Here is a 27,031-nt window from a genome sequence, read left to right on the forward strand (position 1 = left end):
CTCAGTGTTGCCCCCGCACCGGACCGGGGACCGGCAACGGGACCGCAACCCTCGGTGTCGCTCCCGCGCCTCGCTCAGCCAGTGAGCGGGAACCGGTCTGTATGTGGGATCCGAACCCTCGGGCGGGAGCGCCGCCGCGCCTCCCAAGCGGCGCACTTATCCAGTGCGCCACCGGGCCAGCCCCTAAATATTATATTTTTGATTACATGTTGAGCTAAATAAAATATTCTAAAAGTTAACCTTTTTCTTTTTCCTATTTTAATGTGGCTATTAGAAATTCTCACATATTTCTACTGGACAGAGCTACTCTAAGGACTTCTCCCTCCCTTTATCAGCTCCCTGCCCCCTTTACTACACTCACCACTTTGAAAGAATAGACAACACTGCCGTCTTGTAACCAGTTGAAGACAGCAGCACCATGATGCCGGTTTACTATTAGCATTTATTTTAAAAATACACAAAATATAAACTTTTTACATCAAAGTGTGACAATCTCACTTAAATATTGTTCCATACTTACCTGGTTTTGTCTGTATCCTTGTGCAAACATTAAGAGTAGATGGGTTTGACTCTAAACTTTTTGCTGTGGTTCATGTAAACAGCTGAGACTGCTACATAAAGTAGGTTGTTGTAACAGATGAAGTGGCCACAGAAGCCCCACAGTAAAACAAATTTGGTTTGTTTAATGAAATTGGCAGAAGTCTTAGCAGATAGATAATCTAAGACTAAATATTGGCTTCTAGGCATTTTAATTATTAAAAACCTTGAGGTTTTCAACTTGTAAACATAACTTAGACCTTGTTGGCATTAAGTTTAAAAAGGAAAATATTAAACCATGATTTTCATCATCCTGCCCATGTCAGTATACACTCTCTTTATTTTGAGAATGAAACCAAATAATAAGCAAAATACATCACAAATTCCAAATTGTCCTGCAAAGAACATCCTGGCTGGTCTCTTCTGGTAGTGATCAAACTTTAGCTGACCCTGCCACTAGCTGAGTATGATCCCCTCTGTCCACTGGGCCACGATGCCACAGGCCATGAGATGGTCAGTTCCTCTTGCTCCGTATCTGCTGAAGCAAGTCGAGACTCTACTTCCGGCTCTGCTGTCCTTCCTTGGGTTTGGATTCATTGGGTTAGTAGTTTGCTACTACTGTCAAGACTGTACTGTCCCTTTAAGGTACCACATGCCTCCATAGCTTACACAGCAGTCCTATGAAGAGAGAGAGAAACAAGCTAAGGGCAGATTTTAGCAGGAAAGGTAGCTACTACATTCTGTCCGGAATATCAAAACTTGATTTATGACTAATGAATGGAAAACAAATGGGAAATCAAGAACTACCTAACCACACTGCCATGGTAACTCCCTGGTCCCCTCAGTGTTTTGTACCTTGGGCCACCCTTTCCTCAGGGACACAGTGAAAGACCACAAAATGAATGTGCTTTGTAAATACAAAGTACAAATACTGTTAACAAATTGAACAGAACAAGAGTGCTTATTGAATAGTATCACTTACATAGCCTTAGATATTTAAGATACCAGTTCAAAATATAAGAAAATTGTCATCAGCTTTGACTTCCAATGTTTCCGCAAATGTGATATTTGTACCACAGTGAGTTCAGAAGAGTATTACAGATGGCACACTTAAGTACTCTCACATACAAGGGTACTCCAAAAAGTTCATGCGAAAATTTATATTTTAATTCTATTTTTCCGTGAACTTTTTGAAGTACCCTTGTATTAGACAAAGGGTAGTCTTTTTTAAACTGAAATTGATTCTACCGAATTGATTCATGCAAGTGTTAGTACATGGCTATGGAGTCAGCATTCTAATCTGGGCCTTATCACTTTACAGGAGAAGGATCTGCTGAACCAGACTATCTGAAGAGGTCAGTCCTTATATGCATGCCCACCCCACCAGTGCCAATTATCCCCTGTGGCTAAAGACAAGACTGGCTGGCGAGGGGTCCCGAGGAAGCCACAGAGGGAAGAAAGACACCAGACTCGAGTCCTTTCCACACACTGTAGGCCTCCACCTACCACAGAGGGAAGAACCAGTCACGAGCACCCTCATTTTTAAGTTAGTGGTCAGAGCAGAAGTGCAGAGCCTTTGGGTATTGTTATGCACAAAACAGATGTACCTTTAGCACTTTATCCACCTCCTGTTTACTTAAATCTTCTCCACACTCTTGAGTCAACCGAGATTGGATCATGTTCCGGCGTACCCGGTAATTTTTTGAAAAAATTTCAAGCAAAACCTGTCGATGCTTTAGCAGCAAAAACATGTTATTATGGGAAACAATGACCTAAAAGAGAAACATCCCCAAACAAAGACACCCAAAGCTATGGACCTAACCCCACACTGCAACCTCTGATAAAAGTCCTCACCCAGCACTTTCGGTTAAAAGATGAACAAGTGGCCAATTTGCTATTTCCTGAGACCCCGATAAGATGATGTATAGAAATAAAGGTGCACATCCACAAAACAAAAGAGCCAGTTAAGGGACATCAGAGGACGAGCAGCTTAGACATGTATGTGCATGATAAAACAAAGGAGTGGTAACTGATTTAGCAGGCAAGGGAAGTCACAATCCAAACTGCATGGAGAGGGGAAGGGATCAGAAGAGGGTGTCACAACTCATTTAAAGTCTTGACAAACATGGGCCGGCCTGGTGGCGCACTGGAGAGTGCGCCGCTTGGGAGTGCAACGGCGCTCCCGCCGAGGGTTCAGATCCCATGTGGAGACCGGTTCCCGCTCACTGGCTGAGCGCGGTGCGGGCGCAACACCGAGGGTTGCAATACCGTTGCCGGTCCCCGGTACGGGCGCGATACTGAGGGTTGCGATCCCGTTACCGGTCAGTAAAAAAGACAAAAAGAAAAAAAAAAAAGTCTTGACAAACATGCCATCGCATCAATGAAATATGGTGCCATAAAATGCATTACTCTTCAAATAAAAATTAAATAAAAAGTTTAAAAGACAGTTGAAATCTCCCCAAAGGCAGAAAAGGTGTTAAATGAGAAAAGATGGAATCCAGTACGTCCGACATCTAACTAAGAATTCTGAAAGAACAGGACACAAAGGTAAAGAAATTATTAACTCACAGGATTTCCTAAAAAGATCCAACAGCCTAGTACAATATTGACCCACACCAGGGTACATCTGAAACTGCACTAACACACAGATAATGAAACACTCTCCAGTGTGGGATAAAGGGAAGATCATAGGTAAAATTTAAAAGACCAAGAAGGAAAATGTCATTGAACTTCAACAACTCTGAAAACTTAATACAACAGAAAAATATCTTAAGGGCCGAGCCTGTGGCACACTCGGGAGAGTGCGGTGCTGGGAGCACAGCAGCGCTCCCGCCGCGGGTTCGGATCCTATATAGGGATGACTGGTGTGCTCACAGTGCTCACTGGCTGAGCGTGGTGGGCCAGTCTCAAAAAGGACAAAAAAAAAAAAAGAAAAGAAAAATATCTTAAATTCAGAGGGAAAATGATTTGCCCTTAAAATTCTCATCCCAGACAAACAATAATACATGAGGGCAAAAGAAAGCCATTTTGGGGCATGAAAGAATGCCCTCAACTCCTCTGTCCCCTTAGAAGCCAAAAGAAGCAAAGATTCTAGAAGCCAGCAACAGTTGTGGGAGGAGCCCGTGTCGCTGGAGAAGCAGGAGGCAGCAGGAGAGGCTTCCAGGGAGTCACACTCAAGACAGGTGTCACCGGTGGCATGTATGTGTTCACAAAAGCATGCAGGTGAAAACAAGAAGTAGTATAAAAAAGAAACATTATCACAGTATACTACTGATATATGGCCCCACGATGAATAAATTTTCGGTTCTTTTGGTTATAATGCTATAAACAGTGATAACTGATTTAACTAAAACACTGTCATAACTGTCTATAGCTCTGCACATTCTCCCCACACAACTGAGAGCTAAGTCCTCATCCACCACAATGGGAAGCCCATTGATAACATCAAGCTGATACATCCAGCAGCAGCACAGACACATTTTGTACATATTATTTTAAAAACTGAGATAATTCTTTTAGTGGTATCTTCTGGTAGTTAAAAATTGATCACCTTTGTCTGAGGAGTGGGAGTCAGTCACCCTCAAAATAACCAATTTCTCTAACCCCAAACCACCATACATCTTCCCAAAGGCCTCAATCCCACAGGAAATCCCCTGGTCTTGGAGAAGACGGCAGCAAAGATCACCTCACCTGGTCACTCATGTCTCCAGACTCCCAGAGGGCAAACACCTTCTGCTCATCCGGGGAAGCAGCGGTCTGCGGAGGAAACTGACCGAGGCCCAAGCGTGAGGCAGTCTTGCGTCTTCACCACAGGAGCTACTGCCCGCCCCGCCTGCCTCACCTGCCCAGCCTGCACAGCCAGGGTCTAGGAATGAAGGCTCCAACCCCAGCTCCTGCCATGGACATTGTGAGGGCCTTGGGCAGCCACAAAACCCATGTCTGTTTCCTCACCTCGCCACGGGGAGGAGGCTACCACCCCCCGCACCTCACAGGACATCTATGCTGGGAGAGTGTGGACTGCCCAGGGAAATGCCCAGCAGATGTGCGGGGAAGCCGGATCCTTCTGTTTTTCCCATTAGCCTGGCATTAGCTCAACTCTCTGCTCCGGTGCCCAGCATCCTCCCACCCTGAGATGCCAACACTCAGATGTGTCCTGAGAAGCACCCCATTCCCCATAACTCCTTCGGGGTACCCCTGAGATTCAACTGCTTCCCATAAGGACTATGACAGCATGGGTTAGAGGCCTTGTCTGACTCCCAGGCAACCCGTGCCACTAGGTTCAACAGGGTCCGAAGGTGGACCAGGAAAAGGGTGGCAAAGGCCTGGGTACCTGGAGAGAGGGGCACAGAGGGAGGGGCACCACGTACAGTGAGTTCCAGCTTCACAACATAAGAAACAGTAATGGTTACCACCATTTAAAGCCCTAGGTGGGGCTTTAAATATACAATCCCATTCGATCATTAGAAACTGATCAGCAGGCTAGTGTTACTGCTCCATGAGGAAAGTAAGCTCGGAGAGACATACTTACTGCCCAGGGTCACACTACTACTATGCAGCAGAACCAGGAGCTCAACTCAAGTCCTTGCGAGTCTACCTGCTTGCCCTAGGCCTCAGTTTCCTTGTGTAAAAAAAAAAAAACAAATGAGGAGAGACGGATCTGAGTTCTCTTTCACGTAGGACATGGCTGCAGTACGGTCCCCACATCAGGATCATGGGGACAGAGCTCCAGATAGGGCCAGAGTCTCCTGTAGGTGCCAGCCCTACACCACAGGAAAGCAGCACAGTGAGAGCAGGTTCTGTGGCTGGGCCCACCTTGGTCCTGTGCCTGTGACCACTCCAGCAGCCCAGGGCCACCTCCACAAAGTCAGGCATGTGCCCCTCCCTTGCCTGGCCCAGCTCACAGAGAAGGGCAAGCCTAGAGATAACTAGACCCACACACTTGGAGGGCAGGAGCCCGCGCCCCCAGTACCATCTGTAGGAGACCTCGCCAGGGAGGCTCCCGGCCAGCAGGGCTGGGTCCCGAGACAGCCCAGTCAGCCTGGGATCCACAGGGCCTCCTGTCCTAGTTTCTGTCCCTCACCTACACAATGATGGCCTTGGCTTCAGAACACCACCCCAGGCTGCAAGTTTTCCTAAACTTGGCACTGGAAACATCATCACCCCCTTGTTAGGAGACAGCCACAGCCCACCTCACCCCATGTGCTGCCAGGTCTGGGCAAAGCAAAGCTGGCAGGAAATACTGAGGTGCCATCAGGGACAGGGAGGTTAGAAACCAGGAAGAGAACCTACATTGACTGAGGCCCTGCTATAGGCCAGGCAACAGGCTAGGGCCTTCAGACACCTTATTTAGCTCTTACCAAAGTCCTCTGATAAAAAACCTACACTCCCTACTTCAGATGAGGACACAGAGACTCACAGAGTCTGACTTGCCCAAGGTCACAAACAGCCACCACAAGAGAGAACAGGTTCACACCAAGGACGGCTCTCCCAGGTCCCCATGCCACCTCCACACAGCTGGTCTCCCCAGAGCAGACAGGCCCAGGCCATTCCTGAGGTGAGTAGACTTCTCCCCCAGCTCCTTTCTGCCAGGGGAGGTGCTGCCTGCCCAGATGCCCTCCTGAAGGGCTGAGAAGGGCCTGGTTCCATCCACCTGTCCCAGCAGGTGCAAGGTCTACTTACAGGCACCAGTATCTGCTTGCACCCGGCAGCCAGCACCGTGTCCTGCAGCATGCGGTCTGAGATGCCACTGAAGAGCATGTGGCCAGGAGGCAGGCTGGCCAAGTGCAGGTTGAAGAGGCGCTTGAGCTCGCTCAGCGTGAGCACAAACTGTTTCTGAAAGGTGGCCTCCACAAAGGCCCTCAGTTCCCGGGCCATGGAGGTGCTGGCACAGCCTGGGGGCGGGTGCCCATTGAAGCTGTCCCCGCCTGCTGCTCGCCCGGCAGGCAGCCCATTGGCCATTCTGTTGTTGAGGCCACCGCTGGGTGAAGTGTCCATGGGCTCCTCTTCCTCTGCATCCTGCTCCTCTTCATCCTCTCCCTCCTCGCTCAGGGGCTCCTCCTTGATCCACACATTGGGTGGGACTGTGGGCGCCCGGATCTGCTCCTTCTGCCGCTGCAGCTCCCGCTCCAGCAACACGTGGTTCTGCTGGGCCTTGGTCTTGGCAGCTTGGACCCGCTGTTCCCCAGACACCAGCCCAGCAGGCCCTGCAGGAACAGAGGCAGTGCTGCACAGGAGGGCACAGGGACCATGCAAGACCAGAGGCCCAGAGGCCCAGCAGGGACAGCCGGGGCTTAAGCAGGTGGCTCCGCCTGCGCTTTCCCCCCACCTTCTGTGGGGGACTTAAGCCACCCCAACAGTGTGGGAAGAAAGAGAACTGGAGGAAAACGCTATTCCCGAGTTCCGGGAGTCAAGTGCAAGTGGGTCGCTGCTGAGTTACTGCCAGCAGGTTGACCTAATAGGGAGAGCAGGCCTCAGGGACCTGGGACTCAGATGCAGACCCAGTGTATACGAGGGGCTGAGGCTTGGCTACTGGACAAGCCTTCAGCTGAGGACTGTGCATGGTGGGGACAGGGCAGAGGGCACAGAAAGGATGGCAAACAGTGACAGCCGTGTGTCCCCATCAGGCCCAAACCCCGACCTTCTGAAGCCAGAGTGTTCGACGTGGGGCCTGCCCAGCCCAAAGCCCCTCACCTGATTGTCCATCCGGCTTCTTTGGCATGGTTTCTTTCACCAGATTATAAACTTTTTCCAACCTGAAAAGAAGAGTAAACCCTTTAAACCATGTCCCCTACCATCTGTTTCACAAAAGAAACACCCCCTTAAGCTCCAGGACATTCTGTGGTTACTGCAGACAGCACGTGCTTGGAGCTCAGCTGGCCTGCCAGGTCTCCTTCCCCTGCAGACCACCTCGTCCTCTCACCAGGCTCCTGCTCAAGTGCCTGTCCTCTCTCCCCCACACCCGGGCCCCTCCCCACCTCTCAAAACACCTCAGCTCTGATGCTCGAGAGTGGCCCCGCACCCAGCAGTATCTACCAGCATGGAAGACGGCGGTGCCTGCGGCCCCCAACTGGCCTCCACACCCGGATCTGGCCCGACCATGCCCCTCCCAGGAGGCAGGGCTGCTGGGGACCACCGGCCACCCTGTGTCCCAGCCAGCAAGCTCATACTTGGCCTGGATGCCCGTCCACAGCATGTGCTGCCGCTGGACCACATCCGGATGCTTCTTGATGAAGTCACCATCATAAGGCAGGATGAACTCCCAGCCTCTGTTGATCCTCACCACAGCCATGTGCTCCAGGAAGTCCTTCACGTCCTCGGCGCAGAGCTGAGGGGGAGGGGAAAAGGACAAGCCCCAGCTGAGGCACAGCCAACCCTGGCCCCGCTGGCAGCAGGCCTGGGCCTCAGGCCACGAAGGACCCCACTTACTTTGGTCACTGTCGCCACCTCTTTCCTCACTACCCAGCGGCTCTGTGTGAACTTCCACATCTAAGGGAGGAAAAACAGCACGTTCCAGGAGGCAGCAACACGCTGCTCTTGAGACTGTCCCCAGAGCCCACCCGGGGCGATGGTCTGAATGTCCACCCAAGCTCACAGTGAGGCTTAATCCCCCTCATGGTATTTGATACCCTGTGTCCCTGTGGGACTCACAAGAGAGTCCCCACCAAGAAGGCCTTCACCAGAAACACCCCCTTGACCTTAGACTTCCCAGCACCCAAAGTGTAAGAAATTCTGTTAGTTTATAAACTACCCAGTTTCAGGTGTTCTACTATAAGTGACAGAAAATGGACTAATACATCCGAGTTTAGCTCCTGGCCCTAGGCAGTCACTTCATCTGGGCCTCCCTCCATGTTCTTCTCTGTAAAGGACCTCCAGGGCCCTCTCCTTGAGGGTCCTTTCCTCCAGGGCAGCTGCACACCCCACTCCACCCGACCAAAACGCTGCCTGGCCTTGCCCATCTCATCACCACTGCACCCAGTGCCTCCTAGGACCGTTGTGAGAGGCACAGTCAGGCCAGCTCTCTGTAAGGGCAGCACTCACGGTGGTGGCTCCTGATGGCCTCTCGCTGCACCAGCCACCTGCAACCCCACTCTGCCTCAACAGCTCTCAGGCCCCCTGAATTGCTTCGTGGGGGTGCCTGGGAGAGATGAGGATGGATGTCTGAGAGACACAGGGGAAAGGATGACCTACAATGAGTCAGATCTGACCCAGACCCTCTCATAGTCGTGATGGCATCTGCATGACTAGAGAAGTGGCAGAAGGCAGGCGGCTGAGGATAAATGGCACCCACACCCAGGTAAGCCAACCTGGAAGTAGCTGTCACTGCACACTGACACCCTCTACCCCCCACCCAACCATGAGATGAGCATCCACTGCTCAGGCACCTCAACACTAACTGCCTAAACCAGCTGAGGACATTCACTCTAGAAGAGAAAACATACACTCTTCGAACAGCTTAGGGGCTGCCCTGTGTGACCAGGCCCATGCCTGAGCGTCTCAGGGGTCATGGAAGACAGCTCCAGGGAGGCACATCCCAGCAAACCCAGAGCACAGCACCAAGGTTTAGGGAGGTAGTGCGGGGTTCAAGGTCTGGGGAGGGATTTAAGTTCTGAATACGGGTGGGGCGGGACAATGGAAAGGAGGGATGAGCTGGCTCAAGAGTGGCAAACTCAGGTGATATGCACGAGGGAAGCAGAGGCAGCCAAGACCATGGTAAACTGGGGACCAGCAGCCCACCCAAAGTCGGCGCCATGCGGGGGATATTGGCCCAGCAGAGCCAGACTGTCCAATCACTCCTGACAGCTAGAAATCTGGTATCAAGACTTTGACTTGGGGGCCGGCCCGGTGGCGCACTGGATAGTGCGCCGCTTGAGAAGCGCGGCGGCGCGCGCCGCCCGAGGGTTCGGATCCCACATACAGACCGGCTCCCGCTCACTGGCTGAGCGAGGCGCGGGAGCAATACCGAGGTTTGCAATCCCGTTGCCGGTCCCTGGTCCGGTACGGGGGCAACACTGAGGGTTGCGATCCGTTTCCGGACACGGAAAAAAGAAAAAAAAAAAAAAAAAAAAAAAAAAAAAAAAAGACTTTGACTTGTAAAAATGGACAACCAAGGCAATGTTTCTAAAACACCATCCAGGCCAAATAAAACATGCTCCTTGGCAGAACACAGCCCTTCTGCAACCTCCAGGCTAGAGGAACTCAAAGGTTCTCACACGCCCAAGGCTCATGGCTTCCAAGGGAAGGAGGCAGCGGCGAGTCCACCCCCACGGCGCACCTCTCGCACCCCTGCCCGCCTGCAGCTCCGGTGCCCCTGTGCTGGCCCATCCTCCTCCTCCGCCCCAGTGAGGAGAGCGCACCCCAGAACTTACCACAAAGTCTCGGCCCCTGCAGAGCACCTCAGCAGGCACACCGCTGTGAGGGCTAGATGAGTCCTTGGGGTACAGGATGTCGCTGCCAACATAAGCGGGGACGGCAGGTCACTCCCTGGCCTTAGCTCCTTCTACTCCCTCCCCCCCCAGGCTCTCCAGCTGCAGCCCAGGTACATGCCTGAGCCCCAACATCTTCCCCCAGAGCCTGGCTCTGTGAATACCCACGAGGGAAAGATGTGCCCCCCCCCCCCACAAGAGTTCTTCCTCCCACCCCTTCTCCCCCCGCCAGCACACACCCGGCCCACCGAAGGCCACTGCATGTTCAGGGAGGGGTAAAAATCCCAGAGACAAACAAGACGAGGATGCAGCCCAGGGCCACAAGGAGCCCAGACTCTGGAAGACAGCCAGTCCCACGTGCGAAGAGTGTGTGACGCCAAGAGAAACTGTGATCGAACAGCTACGAGGCCCCCACGTCGGCCCGTGAGGTGTGTGAGCAGAGGTCAGAGGTCAGAAGCGGGAGGGCTGGGGTCTGAGCGGCCCTCAGCAGGGGTGGAGTTAAGACTTCAGAGAGAACAGGAGCAGCACTCGAGGTGCAGAGAACTGCAGGGTGAAGGCCCAGGGCGAACGAGCAGGCCAAGGAGGCACACGCCCCCCACCCCAACTCCAGCCACAGATGCTGGAGCCCAGCAGCGCAGCACGCCCCAGGCACACCTCGCCTCCTCTGCTCTGGCCTTCCTGGCCACAAACAATAACTCATCCCTCAAGGCTGAGCTCCATGGGACAAGGACTCTGCCTATGCTGTTCACCGCTGCCCCCACAGAGAAGGTGCTCACTGAGTATGTGCTGAGTGAATTAGTATGGCTCACGTGGGGGATCGCTGCACTCAGCATGCACAGCTGTGAGGGTGTCTGCCCCGCCCCCAGTTTCTCAAGGACAGGGACAGTCTTGAATGAGGGCACAGTGCACAGCACAGAGTAAGCAGTCAAGAAATCTGCTGCACGAAGGTGTAAATTCTCTGTGATCTCCTCACAGGGACACGGAGGCGCAGGGCATGGAAGGATTGTCACCCCCTGGCATCTGGCGCAGCAGTGTGGGAAGCATCTGAGCAGGGCTCACAGAACACCCAAGGCCCAGGAGTCCCTACCCACAAGTTCCAGGACAGGTCATAACTGAAAGGACAGAACCACCAGGGCACACAAAAAGCCCAGGTTTTAGTTGTGACTGGGTTCTGATGCCAGCCCTGTGCCTGCTTTGCTGGGAGATGTCTGGCAAGTCCCTTTGCCCCACTGGCCCAGTGTCAGGTGTGTGATGGGATGGCCCCTCCTGGCTTTCGTTTACTGGGGGCATAAATACTTGTGGGGTCTTCAAAAAGTTCGTGGAAAGATTTGTATTACCTTTTAATTCCACTTTCCCATGAACTTCCTTGAGTACCCTCATCCGCGGTGGTCTCACTTAACGAGTGGTGTGCCATAACTAAGGCCTTCCACAATGAAGACTGGTGTAACAGAACGGGGGCCCGAGGGCTGCCCGAGACAGTGCTCGCCTGTCGGGCACCTGCTCACCAGTGCGAGTGCGCCACCCCGTGGCAGTCCATGAATATACTTCACAATTTGTTTGGCCAACCAACTGTGAAATGAAGTTTTTGCAATGAATTACTCTTATTTAAAATCTAGAGCAATTCACATTTTGTCAGACTGTCCACCTTACACTACACTACTTAAAAATGAGTCTTTACCAATGTGTTTTATATTACACCCCTTAAAATTAATATAATTTAAGTATGTATAAAATATAGCCGCAACGTATTTATCAAGGGCCTACTGTGCGCCAGGCATTACACTGGGCACTAGGGATATTAGGGATTGTCAAAATACACAGTCCCTGCTCACTTGAAACTGACAGTCTGGTGGAGGAGGTAGATAGTCTAGTGGAGGAATCACAGAAGAGAAACCATTGAAAGGCATCAAGACACAAATTCAAGACCCATGAACCCCAACAGGATGTGTAAAAAAAAAAAAATTACACTTAGATACACCTTAATCAAACTGGAATGCCAAAACAAAGAAATTCTTAAAAGCAGGCAGAGGGAAACATAGGAAGATTACCTTCACAGAAACAAGAATTAGGTTGACAGTGAATTTGTCAACAGAAACAATGAAGTCAGAATACTAAGAAATTGTATCAATGTGTGGAGGGAAAATAATCTCCAACCTAGAATTCTACACTCTAAAAATATCCTTTAAGAACAAAGGTGAAATAGACATTGCATTTCTAGGTAAATAAAAATCAAGCAAATTCATCACCAGCAGAACTGCACTACAGGATTCTTTAGGCAGGAGAAAATTATCCCAGACAGAAATTTTATTTTTTTCCTTTTTGTCTTTTTTACTGACCGGTAACGGGATCGCAACCCTCGGTGTCGCACCCGTACTGGGGACTGGCAACGGGATCGCAACCCTCGGTGTTGCGTCCGCACCATGCTCAGCCAGTGAGCGGGAACCGGTCTCCACATGGGATCCGAACCCTCGGTGGGAGTGCCGCCGCGCTCCCAAGCGGTGCACTCTCCAGTGCACCACTGGGCTGGCCCTTGTCTTTTTTACTGACCGGTAACGGGATCGCAACCCTCGGTGTCGCACCCGTACTGGGGACTGGCAACGGGATCGCAACCCTCGGTGTTGCGTCCGCACCATGCTCAGCCAGTGAGCGGGAACCGGTCTCCACATGGGATCCGAACCCTCGGCGGGAGCGCTGCTGTGCTCCCAAGCGGTGCACTCTCCAGTGTGCCACCGGGCCGGCCCACCAGATAGAAATTTTAAAAAGCAGAAAGGAATGATCAGCAAAATAAAAAGATAAACAAAAGCAGATCTAACGAATAGCAACCGACTGGAGAGGGTAATGTCTCCTGGGGTTTAAAATACGGAGAGAATCTAAATACACAAATATGGTGGCACGTGAGCTGGGAGGAGGATAAATATATCACATTTTAAGATCTTTGAGCTATCTCAGAAGAGGGTAAAAAGCAGCAATTAATATTAAACTGTGGAGAGTCACAAATGCAAGCTGAAAATCATAGGCTAACCAATGCAAGAGTCAAAAGAACAACTTCCACTTTAGGAGAAAATGGAAACATAAAAAATAATCCAGGAAAAGGTAACAATGAAGACAGAATACAATGCAGGCAGGACAAACAGAAGCACTATGGGAGATTTAAATGACATTAAATTTAAAAGGCTTCAGGGCTCCCGTTAAGAGACGTCAGAACGGCTTACCTCTTCACCACCCAGTTTCCTTGGACCAACATCGCCACCTTCTGGATGCCACGCAGAACAGCCACGGAGTCCACAGAGGGGCCTAGGAGGCTCATCAAGTTGGCAAAAGGCATGACCTTCACTGAGGACGAAGCAGGGGACGTTAGACAAGGGACAGAGGCCCTGCCCATCCTGTTCCCCCACCACAAGTCTGTGCAGCTTCAGGCTCACATAACGACCCCGGAATGTGCATAACAGTAACAACATCTTACTGTGTGCTTCTCTCCAAATCCTCAGCAGGATCCTGTGAGGAAGCCCCAACCAAAGGAGATGAGGGGCCTCAGGAGGAAGACTACAGAGGGCCCTTCAGAAAGTTCGTGGAATCATTCTTCCAATTCCATTTTTCCACGAACTTTTTAAACTACCCTCATGTTACCACTCAGGCACAGAAAGGTTTCAAAACTCACCCATGCGCACTTGGCTAGTAAGTGGCAGAGCCAGGACTGAAACACAGGCCACCTGCTCATCCCCAACCAGACGAGCCTCCAGCCCACATGAGCACTGGGCAGGGCCTAGGAAGGTCCAAAGTCCTCTGTGGAAGGCAGTGGCCTGGCAAGCTCCCCTCTCTAATTGGGCCCCCAGAGACCTCACAGTGGCATGTCAGAGAAGCCAGGCATGGGACTCAGCTCTGAGTTCAAGGCTCAAGTCTGCTGTTCACCAGCTTCCCCAGCTTTAGGACCCCCTAAAGCTTCCGGCCCTCAGAGTCCTTAAGGAGACCAGTACCTACCGCATGGAGCTTAGTGAGGGTGCCAGGACACAGTGCAAGTGATAGCACTTCATTATTAAAATGACCCTAGTTCACGTTCACATGCCAGGTTCTGTGCTAAGCCCTTTAGAAACCTCATCTCTCTGGATCCTCACATCAACCTCCAGCCACTATCATTAGTCTCTTTTTTTTTTCACTTTTATAAAAATGTGTTTTTATTTTAAAACAAGTCTATAAAAGTAGAAATCACATACAAAAAAACAGATTACTCTGACATGTTAGCAAAAGAGCTTATGGCTGGACTTCAGTTTGGAAGTACTGAATGTAAGGGCATTTAGAAGTTGGAGTCCGGGGCCGGCCCGGTGGCGCACTGCTACAGTGCGCCGCTTGGGGGCATGGTGGCACTCCCGCCGAGGGTTCGGATCCCACATACAGACCGGTTCCCGCTCACTGGCTGAGCGAGGTGTGGGCGCAACACCAAGGGTTGCAATCCCGTTGCCGATCCCGGTCCGGTACGGGCGCGACACTGAGGGTTGCGATCCATTGCCGGACACGAAAAAAGACAAAAAAAAAAAAGTTGGAGTCCAATCGGATCCCATCACCAGCCCTTGTCACTAATCTGTAAACAATAATTTCAAGTAGTAGTTAGTGCCTTTTAACTGCTGAGAAATCACCGAGCCCGTGGCGCACTCGGTACGCCGCGGGTTCGGATCCTACATAGGGATGGCCGGTGCACTCACTGGCTGAGCGCGGTGCGGCTGGTCTCAAAAAAAAAAAAAAAAAAAAGGACAGAGCCCGGATAGCTCATCGGTAGAGCATCAGACTTTTAACTGCTGAGAAATCAATGCATAATCATTTCTGTGTGACACTACTTTAAAATGCTCTTCCCTAGGTCCAAGCAGATAAAGGCACACTGTTGTTTCCAACATTTAAAAGTTTGACTTAAAAAAATAAAAAACAGTTAATGTAATAAATGATAGGTTGGGCTTTTGTTGTTGCACCTTGAACATATGGGGAACTTCATGTCCCTTTCAATCAAAAACACACCCTAGACGCCCATTGTATTTTTCCACGCAGCTGCCATGCAGTCTGAGAGCGGAGAGCACCACTGTCACCTACGTAAGAGGCAAGACTCCAGTGTTGAGCCTTTTGATAGCACCAGTGATTTTTTTTTTAAACAGGTACACAAAAGCAAAAAGATTAAGTTCTGCTTTTTAAAAAAAGCATTAGTCTTTCTTATAGACAAACAAACTAAAGCTCAGAAAGATTAGTGACCTGCCCAAGCTCACACAGCAGGGGAGGGCAGGGAGCCAGCCACCATGCTGTCATACTGTGAAGCTGGCCAGGCTCTGGGGAGCAGAGCCCCCCGACCTCACCCCTCAGTCCTGGGCTGACACGTGTCAGGTTATGAATTTTTCATGCAGTAAAGGCCCTGAACACAAGCCACACGCCTCCCACAGACTCAATCCCAGGAGCCGGCAGGGCCGAGGTCCCCAGGATCAGAGGGAGGCACCCACCGTTCTTCATCAGGATCTTGATCTGATCGGCCAGGGGCAGGGTACGCAGCTGGGCCATGGACAGGACATTGCTGGGGGCCACAGGCTTGTCCCTGCGAGAATGAAGGCAAGGGATTAGCGGAGGCCAGTGCCCAGGTCGGGAGGGGAGGGGAGGGCATTCTGCTGCCCCTACTCACTTCGCCTCCTCCTGGCTGGGTGGCATCAGCATCATGAGGTACTCGCTGTGGGGAGAGGCAGGGGTCAGCAGCTCAGAGGGCTTGGTCCCTGAGCTCACAGATGTAAGCTTCTACAGAAAAGGGGATCACTCCTCCCAGGCCCACCCTCCTGGCCTTCTCCAGAGGACAAGGGCCCCACCTCACTCCTCCCCCTTGCCATAGTCTCAAAGGAGGACCCTCCTGGGGCCCCTGGGTGGGCACCCGGCCCCCCTCGCCCCCCACCCAGCCAATCCCACATCCCACCTGGGAGACTTGATGAGCTCCGTGTTCTCCACCCCACTCGAGCCCTGGCACAACAGGTACTGGCGCTCATGCTCTGAGCGGCTGTCCTGTTGTGGGAGAGCAGGGTGTGGGAGGTGCCTCAGCTGATGCCCCAGGCCTGGCCACCCTCTAGGCCTCCTCCACCATCCATAGTCCTCACGACCTAAGGCACCTCACACGGCTCCAAGGACCATGTCCAACTCCTGAGCACAGCACCCAAGGCCTCTATGACATGGCCTCAACCACCTTCCTTCCTGGCTTTATGACCTGCCCAGTCCCACACCAGAGCCTCGGAGCCCAGTCTATAACACAGGAACACTACCAGCAATGATTAAAGTAATCGCTAACATTCATCTGGCACCTATTCTGTGCCAGGTTCTGTTCCAATGGCTGTATGTATACTAACACATCTCGTCATAACTCAACGAGGTAGGTACTATTATTACTATTCCCATTTTACAGATAAGGAAACTGAGGCTCAGAGAGGTTAGGTTACTTGCCCCCAGTCACACAGTAAGAAGTATCTGGAAGTCTGACCCTGAGTCTAGGGCCCTGTCAACACAAATCTCTTCTAGGAAGGTTCCAGAGAAATCAAGAGCAGCGCATTCCCCCAAAAGAGTCGGGGAGGGCCGGCCCGTGGCTCACTCGGGAGAGTGCGGTGCTGATAACACCAAGGCCCCGGGTTCGGATCCCACATAGGGATGGCCGGTTCGCTCACTGGCTGACTGTGGTGCTGACAACACCAAGTCAAGGGTTAAGATCCCCTTACCGGTCATCTTTTGAAAAAAAAAAAGACAAAAGAGTCGGGGAGCCTAGCACATGGTGTCTTCGGGAACTAATATTCAATTGCTTTCCTAATCCAATACAAGCACTAGGTTCTAAAATCAATACAAGAGATGAAAACCAAGCACAGTAAAAATCCCACTGGGCAGGGAGGCTGTGAACTTGGGGCACATGGCAGACGGCTGGTTCTTGGCGCAACACCAGATGAGGCGTGTGGCTTGTCTTCGGGGCCTTTGCTGCATGAAAAATTCATAACCTGACACCTGTCAGCCCAGCAAGATGCTCTGGGAGATCCCGGGGGGCCAAAACCACCACTGGGTAACAGCAGACTAGCATCCCTGTCTCCTGCTCCCTAGGGGCGACCACTAAGTGGCAGGCTGGAAATGGGGACAAACACCCACAGACTGGCTCCTCTCTCTGTGGCATGCCCAGTGGCTATGGTGGAGTCTACAAGAAGTTAAGGGTGAGGCAAGGAGGCCACATTGCTTCTGGGCACTGGGGCTCCTCTCCCAGCACCCACCCTGGGGCCAGTGTCACAGCCCTGACAGCTCACCCGTAGGCCGTGGTAGTGCAGGTGGACCCAGGGCTCCTCCGCGTGCTTCTTCTGCAGGAATTCATAGGACTGCACACGGCGCTGGCGGGCCTGCTCCGACTCTGGCCGGGAGAACCGAACCTGGAGGAGGGATGGGGGCAAAGTCATGCCTTCAGACCTGTGACCCTTCTTGGGCTTCCATCCCAGCCCCCTGCTGGGAGACCAGCAGACCCCACATGGGGTATTTCTACTCCCACCTCCCTCTTCCTTTCCTGACACGGGTGTTTTAAATTCATTTCCCACTGTGTCCCTCTCTGTGACCTGACAACACAAGCCAGGGAGCAGCTTTCTCTTGCTTTTCCTGTCCTGGCTAGGGGCTTCGGCTGGATTATAGAATCCTGGGGTGCCCAAGCCACAAGGGTCTTTAAAGCACATGGGCCTAACGATGCCTTATCAGACAAGGGTCATGAGGCCCAAGATGGTCAGGGAGTTTATAACAAGCTACTGAGAGAACAGGACAACCACCTAGCACTGAGCACCACCCTCCCAACACCAGTGACGCTGGCGTTTTTCAGGCCCAGGGATGTGCAGATATCCACCACAACTTTAATCATACTTGTGTACTGTCTGCAGCATTATCTGTGCAGCATTTTTCTTTGAATACCCATTTTAACCTACATAGGGGAAACTTTATAAACCATAAATGCAAGGCTAATATTCTCCTTATCTTTAAAATTCAGGAATAACTATTAAAATGGATACTGTTCATCTGCGGATCATTAAAAGGACAGAACCACAGTTAATCAACATGGAATGCAGGCTCCTATTAGATCCACGCCCCACGGAAGACTGTGTCTGTGGGTTCATTGGGGCTCCAGGGCCCTGTCTTCCTGTTCTCAAGCAATTCCAGCTGAGCCTGAGAATCCCATCCATTATGTACAACCAAGGCTGACATCCTGGTTATAGCAGTGACAACTCAGGCTGAGCGGAGATTGGGTTATTCTTCCAGGCTGCCCAGCAAGAAGGTGGGAAAGCACGGACACCCTGTACCCATTTCACACGTGGGTACAGAGCCCTTTCTGCTCAGAGCCTCCTACCCCTGCTGCCTCCAGGCAGCTGAGCTACAAAGCTGGTCCTGCTGCCCCCCAGACTGCAACCCCCTCCTGAGACCACAGCTCACCGTGATCTGCTTAACATCTTCTTCTGCCTCATCCTGCGAAGAGTCTCCTGCTGCAAGAGAAACAAACTGCCACTTACAGTCTGTGATGAAGCCCCCAATACCCTGTCTCAACCCCTGCCATGAGGAAGGCCTCAAGCCGGCATGCCTGTGAATTCTGCTTGTAGACACAGGCAAGCTGGTGGTTCTCAACTGCGAGCAGTGTTGCCCCTGCAGGGGACATTTGGCAACATGTGAGACATTTTTGTTTGTTGTGACCATGGGGATGGCTGCTACTGGCATGTAGTGGGTGGAAGCCAGGGATGCTGCTAAGCATCCTACAGTCTGATCCCTTTGATACTCTTCCCCATGACCAAGCCATCCAGCCAAGACAGACAGCAGGGCTGGGGATCCAGGGCTCACCCTCATTGGCTGCCTCCCTTTCCCGGTGCTTGGCATCTGCCTTATCCAGGTAGGAGAAGCTGGGCCGCAGCTGCAGGATGCCATGTAAAGGCGTCAGGTGGAGCTCACCTGGCAGAGGAAGGAAGGCTTAGACCTGCCTCTAGGAACTGGGGCTGACCCACCCAGCCTGGCTCAAGGGAATCACCAAGTCCTCTGAAGGCCTGGGCTTGCTGCCAAGCTGCCTCCCACCCAGGCTCCAGCCCCCAGTCCTCCAGCCTTGGGACCATGTGGCCCTGCTGGACACAGCAACCACACACCTGGATTCTTCTGCTCAAAGCCTCTTCCTTCAGGCCTGCCTCTGAGCCCTACAACACTCAGGGCCCTCCCAACCTGGTCCCCTCCACCCTACCCCAAACACTTGCCCCACTGGGCAACTTGTCCACACCAACACACCCCGCTCTTCCCCTCCAGGCCTTTCTAGACCACCCTCGCCGCCCCCACACCCGGGTTTCCTCCCTTTCTTATCCTCCCATCTCTTCCAGTCAAAATCCCACCCATCCCACTAAGAAGTCTGCTGGTGGCAATGTGGCCAGAGCTGGGTGAGGGAGTGTCTACAGGGTCTCTGACAAAGACTATGACTTTTCCTGATGATCCTGGCTGCAAGGGATGTGGTTCAAATAGAAGACTATAGATATTTGACACTACTTTTGATTCTACTCTGTACTCAAATTTGTTTGATTTATTTATTTATTTATTTTATTTTTCTTTTTTCTAACAGTGACCGTTACGGGGATCTTAACCCTTGACTTGGTGTTGTCAGCACCACGCTCTCCCAAGTGAGCCAACCGGCCATTCCTATATAGGGATTCAAACCCACGGCCTTGGTGTTATCAGCACCACACTCTCCCAAGTGAGCCAGGGCCAGCCCCTTGTTTGACTTATTGCTTTAGAGACTCTTAAAGCACCTTGTACTTTTTATCAGTTATTGAAATATGACTCACATACCATACAATTCACCCATTTAAAGCATACAACTCAATGTATTTTAATCTATGAGAATACTTCAGAAAGTTCATGGAAAGATTTGCATTCTCTTTTAATTCCATTTTTCCATGAACTTTCTGAAGTACCCTTATAGTCAAAGAGTTGTGCAACCAACACCATAATCAATTTTAGAACACTTTAATCACTCCAAAAATAACCAGTCGATCCCCACCGCACTCTCCCCACAGCCCTTGGTAACCACTAATCCACTTTCTGTCTCTGTGGATTTGCCTATTCTGGACATTTCATGTAAACAGAATCATACGATATGTGGCCTTTTGCAACCAGCATGATGCTCTCAAGGCTCATCTGTGTTGCAGAATGTACCAGTGCTTCACTACTTTATTTGGCCAAATAATATTCCATTTCATGGATATACCATATTTTGTATGGACATTTGGTTTGTTTCCAAATGACTACCATGAATAATGCTACTATGAACATCTGTGTGCAAGTTTTTGTGTGGACACATGTTTTCATTTCTTTTGGGTAGATGCTGCCTAGGAATGGAATCAATGGGTCTTAAGTATCTCGCATTTAAAAACAAAATTCTGCCACTTGTTCCAAAAATTATGCTATGTTGTGTGTGTGTATCTGTGTCCCAGGAGGACAATGACCTTGAAGTCCCACCCCTATCAATTCAGCAGTGTCTGGCCAGAAGTACCCAAAGGTGGCCATTTCCAGTCCCCCGACAGTAATTTCTGTTATTTCCACACCTGCCCAGCCCCTACAGGTATCTAGTATTCGAGGGAGTTGGGAGCTGGACACCAGGCTGGATAATGCCTCTCCCTTCCCCCAGATGCCCAGCCCTGGATACCTTGCCTGTAGAGCGCAGCTGCATAACGGGATGTGTTACTGGTGGTCTGGGAAGAGCAGAAGGTCTGCTTGTCCATCAGCTTCCTGGGAGATGAGGAGAACCAACATCAAAGGAAGGAAGCTCCAGAGCCAGAGCCTGGTGGGCACAGCCCACGCCACCCCATACACCTCTGAAATCCAACAGCCAGGAACCGAAGCTACAGGGCAGCCTAAGTCTGACTCAGGAGGGTAGCTGGGGAATGAGAAAACCCACTGCTTTGTTTGTGGACCAAGAGACAGTAGTGGGTGGGAGCTCCAGGGACCAGCTTCCCACTCGCCCAGGAAGAACCTGGTGGGAGGAGCTGGCTCAGCAAGGGAGGGTTTGCGGCAGGCCTAGCCTTCCAAAGGCTGGGACACCAGCGGGGAGTCCAACAACAGGACAGAAGGCATCAATGTCTTTAAGGCCTTGTGAAGGCTCATATTGGAACACGGTGAAGCACTCGGGCCGGGAACTCACGAGGAGTATGTGCTGGTCTCATCGGTGCAGGCGCCATCCACGTTCAGTGCGATCTGTTCCCCTTTGCTGCGGCAATAGTTGGGATTCAGGGTGTCGATGGCCATCTCAACCTCTACCTGGAGGCACCAAGCACCCCCCCAGCTATGAGGACCCCGAGCCACCTCCAACCCCGACACAGCCACCTCCTAACCCTAGTCCTTGCCCAGAAGCAGTAGTGACATATAGCCCTCACCAAGGGCCCCTAGACTTCAGTCCACACCAAAGGCCACAAACCTAAAGTCCAACAGAAATGTCAGAGCCCCCTTTTTTGTGGGGGGGGGAAGGGTTTTGGTGGTTCATGCACTTTTGTGTGTTGCCCCCTCTACTGCCAAAGATCCAAACTAGGTGCCAACACTGACAAATTCCAGACATTTCTCACACAAATCCTTATTTCCACCCTTGCTAGAGACATCAGTGGAACTAGCAGGACTGGAGCAGCATTTTCACGTGGCCATGGGGGACAAGAGCCGCAGCTGCCTCTTGAGGGTGCGCGTCTCCCACTCTCCTTGTCCCCACCAGCCCCGCCTTCCTGGGCACTAGACTTTCCTCACATCAGCCCCTGCCACATTCTGGGAACCTGAGCATACACGCAATCCCAGTCTCTCACCCGGCTCGAGCCTCTTTCCTCCCTGATCCCCTGCAGCTGGCCAATCCTGTGCTTTCTGGAAACGCTTTCTTCCTCGGCTTTCAAGGCCCTATGAACTGTTGGTTGTCTTCCTAATTCTGCAATCGTTCCTTCTCCAGGCTCCAGCCCCCAAAGGGCCTATCTCCTCACCTCTGTGGGCTCCCTAATCACCCCTCCCCTCCCCACTTCCGTCATGGAGGCAGCCCCACCTTCTGCTGCTTGGGCTTGATCTTGGCTGAGAGGTGTGGAATGTCATCGTAGGTCATCGAGGCAGGACGCACGGGGTACTGGGGAGGGGAAGGGAGTTGTCAGTCCACCCTGACCAGAGCTGGGCTCCAGGCACTCTGGCCAAGAATCAACAGCCACCTCCACCACCACCCCAAGCAGAAACCAGAGGATCCAGGGCTCCGAGCGGCCCTACCACCGCTCTACCACAAGTCTCCCGCTGGCTCTGCCTGCAGGCCCGTCCTCATCAGCTCCTCCCAGCCTCCTTGCAAAGGGCATTGTTAGGATATATGACTCCACAGGAACACACCTAAGCATGAGGAACCCAAACAGGCGCCCTGCAGGCTCTAGTAACCCACAGAGCACCGCCATGGGAGTCAAGAGAAGGGTCCAAGGTCCAACTACCAGTTTACAGACTGTCCAGGGAGAGAAGGACAAGCGACGTGAGATCACGAGGAAGGAAAGAGGAGAAACACGACTGCCAAGTGCTGCTTGCTGTTGAAGCTGGATGGTGGACACAGGGGAACTCATGGTCCCATTCTCTCCTTCTGCAAATGTGTGAACTTTCCCGCAATAAAACGCTGGGGAGAGAAGGGAGCGGGACTGCCACTGACCCGACTCCACGCCCTCTTATGCAAAATGATCTGTATGTACATGGCCCACACATCAACGGAGTGCTGTGAAGCCGCTGCTCTGCTCTGCACACACGGGATCACCTGCCACATCCTGCCTCACACAGAACTTGCCTTTCTTTCTCCCCACGGCACGCTGAGCCACAGCCGAACCCATCCTCAAAAGCTCTGCAGTGAGCCTGGTGGAGGCGTGGCACTGTGGAAAGTCAGCTCTAACTTTGGGGGGCCGTTTCAGATCAGCTCCATTCTAGTCCAAGAAAGTGGTCATTTCCTCAAAGCCCACTTAAACAGCAACACAGTGACTCCTCCCTGTTTCCTGGGCTGTGGCTTGGGACAGCTGTGGTGAGAGGAACAGCTACAGCACAGCTGGTCTGGACTGAGTCCTCCAAAAGGGCCAGGTCTGACACAGATCCACCCACCACAGTTCAGGAGGCCTCTGCTCTGCCAAGACCCAGGGCAGCACGGTGGGCAAGGACATGGGTTCTGCAATCAGGCCTGGGCTCAGCCCTGACTCTGCCACTTGCTTACTGTGGCCTTGCCTCACCTACTAGGGCGGCCATGAACGTGGATGAAGCACATGGAGGTGTCACCGGCACAGAGCCTGGCAGGCACTCCGTGGGTACACACTGGGGTCACTGTCACCACCACCATCACTTTGCAGTCAGTCAAGGAAGCAGCCTCAGAAGGCCCAAAGGACAGCCCCCAGCCCCAGGGCCTGTAAAGGCAGACCCAAGGGAAGGACGTCAGGCCTCTTCCCAGCACAGGCCTGGAGCATCACACTGCCATCCTGTCCCAGGCCCCCCTGAGCAAGTCAGTAGCCTCCCTGTGCCTCATTTTCTCATGTGCAACATGGGGACAAAAATCCTTCAAATAACAGCTTTATTGTTGGGAATGTAAAATAGTGCAAAACAGTCCAAGAGTTCCTCAAAAAGTTAAATGTAGAGCTACCATAGGACCCAGCAATTCCACTCCTAGGTACATACTTGAGAGTGAAAACGTGTCCACATGAAAACCTGTACATGGACGTTCCCAGCAGCATTATTCACGACAGCCAAAAAGTGGAAACAACCAAAATGTCCATCAACTGATGAATGGATAAACAAACCACAGTACATCCATGCAATGGAATATTAGTCATCCATAAAAAAACACTGACATACGCTACGACATGGGTGAACCCTGAAAACATACTAACATGAAAGAAGCCACTGACAAAAGGCCACACATTGCATGATTCCTGTATATAAAATGTCAAGAACAGGCAAATACATAGAGAAAGTAAGTTAATGGTTGCCTAGGGCTGGAGGCAGGAATGGGGGCTGCAGGGAGGATGGGGTGCCTGGGGACCGACTAATAGGTATGGGGTTTCTTTTGGGGAGACGAAAATACACTAAAATAGATTGTGGTGCTGGCTGCACAACCCCACGAATACATTAAAATCCACTGCACTGTGCACTTGAATGGGGGAATTTTATGGTGTTTGATGTATATCTCAATAAAGCTGTTACAAAAATGTAACAATCCCCCCACAAGGTTATTGTAAGATTAAATGAGTTGGCTGGCATATGTAAAGTGCTTTAAACAGTACCGGCAAACAGTTGGTGCTCAATGCATGTTAGCCACTACGATAAGGAGGGGAAGGAGCAAGGATAACAACTTGGGGGCACTCATGGGTCTGTCCCCAAGCTGCTCCAGAAAGCCCTTCCCTGGGCCCCCGTAACAGCAGCAGCGGTCATCACTGTCAGAGCAGACCCTAGGCCAGGTAGCGTCCTCAGCACAGTCATGTGGACTTGTCAGTGGCATTATTACCATCATCACCACTTTGCAAATGAGGAACCTGAGGCACAGAGAGATTAAAGAACTTGCCCAAGGGCTGGAAGCCACATCCTGATGGAGCTGAATCTCAATCCAGACCATCATCTGACCCCAAAGCCCAAGCTGTAGCCACTATGCATTCCTGCCTCTCAGTACTGCCTTGGTTTTCCCACCTTAGAAATGAGAGACTAATATTAACCCACCCATAAAAATGAAGAGACCTTATCACACACTTGGTACCCAGAATTCTAAGCAAGGTTGAGGTTTCCCCATCGCTCCCTGCTGGATCTACTACGTCTCCACCACCTTCACCTTCACATCCCCATAATTACCTGGAACAGATAGAGCTTCTCCACCAGACTTTTGGCCAAGTACACGTCGATCTGGAAACAAAGGAAGAAGCCTTAACCAGCAGGCAGAACACAGTACCCAGCCTGCCCCAACCACGTGCACGCTCCTTGAATTTCAGTTAAGTGGTAGCCGCTCTGCAAGGCAGTGTGATGGAGGAGGAAAGAGCTTGTCTCATGCTAAAAACAAAGCCACACTTCCCGACTGAACACAGCTGGCCGTCCACACCCGCAGGTTCTGCACCTGCCAGATGAAAATATTTAAACAAAAAAAAAACCACGGCTGGCCTATTAGCTCAGTTGTTTAGAGCACAGGCTTGTTAATACCAAGATTTACAAGCTCATATCCTTCTACCGGCTAGCTGCAAAAACTGAAAACAAACAAAAAACCCTTGCAACAACAACCAATAATACTACAATAAAACATACAAACAAAATAATACCACTAAAAATACAGCATAACAACTATTTAAATGGCATTTACATTGTATTAGGTATTATGAGTGATCTAGAGATGATTTAAAGTGTACAGGAAATTGGGCTGGCTGGTTAGTTCAGTTGGTTAGAGCACGGTGCTGATAACACCAAGGTCCAGGGCTCAACCTCTGTTACTAGCCAGCTGCCAAAAAAATAAAATATAAAAAGTAAATGGAAAGATTATGGGAGGATGTGTGTAGGTTATATACAGATACTGCGCCCTTCTACATACGGGACTTGAGCATCTGTGGATTTTGGTATCCATGGGGGTCCCAGAACCAATACCCCAGGGATACTGAGGGATGAAGGTAAATCCAGGGCTCCCTCCCTACAACTCCCAGGGGGACCAGGACAAGAGTTCGCCTGGTCCCTACCCAGGTTCACTATAACCCAGTAAGAACACATCTTCCCCAGCTGCCCTGATCAAGATGCATCCTGGAGCCAGATTAAACACTTTTCTAAGAGATGAGCAGGGGAGTGCCTGCCTCCTGCCTCACCTGGCCTGGATTGGCCTGTCTCTCTGTCTTACATGGTCTTATTGTGGTCTGCAGCCCTTCCTGACAGGCCTGGCCCCACTTTCTTTCCTCCCAGCACTAACCACCCCCACCCCATGCCCCGTGCAGCAGTTTACCTTCCTGCTTCCTAGCTCTTCACACAATCCATGTTCTCTCCCACCCTTGGGCCTTTGCATGTGCTTTTCCCCTCCTAGAATGCCCTTCACACATGCCTCCCCAGAGCCTCGACTGCTCACTAATGCTTAAAAACTCAGCTAAGTCACCGCTTGAACAAGAAGCATTCCAGGGTCCATCGGCTGCAGAAGGTGCCCACCCTGCCCTTGCAGCCAAGTGGCTCTGTCTATCCTATCACCAATCACCCCTACTGAAGCTCCTGTTACTGCAGTGTAGTCGCAGCTTAAAGCATTTAAATAATTAGAATTCAAAAACTTAGTCAGCAACATCCCCCAAACAAGGAAGAACCACCCTCTCTTCAGCTCCAGGGACCTTCCCCTCGCCCCTGACCTTCAAACCAGAGGTTGGTTGGGCTCCAGATACAGGGAAGCCACAGGCAGACACAGTTACTTTTTGCCTTTTGACCTCTGAAGGTCTAAGTCCTAGACTGAAAGGATTCTGAAGGGTAAGTCTGACCTTAAACAACTTTCTCTTCTAATGCGCACTCCGGAGCCCACCTCCCACCATCTGCATTCTGAGACTCCCTCCTTGTCAGTCTCGCCCATAGCCCGCAAGCTTCCCAGGGCAGGGACACTGCTGCATCACAGCCCCCGGCTCACAGTGGGTCCAGTGAACAGCTGCTGGTGGCTGAACCTGGGTAAGCCCGGGAAGAAGGGGCTATGGAACTCATTCGTTCAACAAATAGTCACTGAGCGTCATTCATCTGCCAGGCAGCGCACTTGGCTCTGCAGACACAGTGGTGAAAAAACAAGAAGCAAACGAACTTCTATCCAGGGGCCGACAAGTGCTCTGTTGAAGCACTAGGAACGGCCAAGGTAGAGCAAGAGAGAGATGCAGGAGGCTGTGTACGAGGAGGGCCCCGTGTGATTTAGGGTGGTCACAGAAGGCCTCTCTGACAAGGTGATGGTGGACCAGAGACCTGGTTTTGGGGGTGGGGGGTCAGCCATGCAGCAGAGAGCAGCAGTTACCTCCTGTACAACCGGGTCATCCTCTTCATTGGCCATACTAGGGGACAGCCAGCCACGCAGTCCTCAGACTTGACCT

General features: G+C 51.6%; 1 protein-coding gene across 4 annotated transcripts; it reads right to left on the reverse strand.

Moving 5' to 3' along the window:
* Positions 1-422: 422 nt before the first annotated feature.
* Positions 423-27,031, reverse strand: POLR3E (polymerase (RNA) III (DNA directed) polypeptide E (80kD)). 4 transcript variants are annotated; one of them, XM_008574226.1, is made up of 20 exons: positions 26,956-27,031; positions 24,807-24,857; positions 22,012-22,089; positions 21,139-21,254; positions 20,644-20,726; positions 18,804-18,911; positions 18,405-18,454; positions 17,246-17,365; positions 15,892-15,977; positions 15,610-15,654; positions 15,434-15,525; positions 13,172-13,292; positions 9,903-9,984; positions 7,963-8,022; positions 7,704-7,861; positions 7,228-7,289; positions 6,217-6,740; positions 4,228-4,293; positions 2,145-2,270; positions 423-1,215 (listed from the first exon to the last, which is right to left on the reverse strand). In XM_008574226.1, the coding sequence occupies exons 1-20, from the start codon at positions 26,989-26,991 to the stop codon at positions 1,159-1,161; spliced, it is 2,121 nt and encodes a 706-aa protein (XP_008572448.1). In that variant the 5' UTR covers positions 26,992-27,031; the 3' UTR covers positions 423-1,158. The 4 variants fall into 4 exon arrangements, with proteins under 4 accessions (XP_008572448.1, XP_008572447.1, XP_008572449.1 ...); XM_008574225.1 differs by having other exon boundaries at positions 4,228-4,305; XM_008574227.1 differs by lacking the exon at positions 18,804-18,911 and having other exon boundaries at positions 4,228-4,305.

Source organism: Galeopterus variegatus, unplaced genomic scaffold (assembly GCF_000696425.1).
Source record: "Galeopterus variegatus unplaced genomic scaffold, G_variegatus-3.0.2 Scaffold1016, whole genome shotgun sequence".
Classification (NCBI taxonomy): Eukaryota; Metazoa; Chordata; class Mammalia; order Dermoptera; family Cynocephalidae; genus Galeopterus; species Galeopterus variegatus.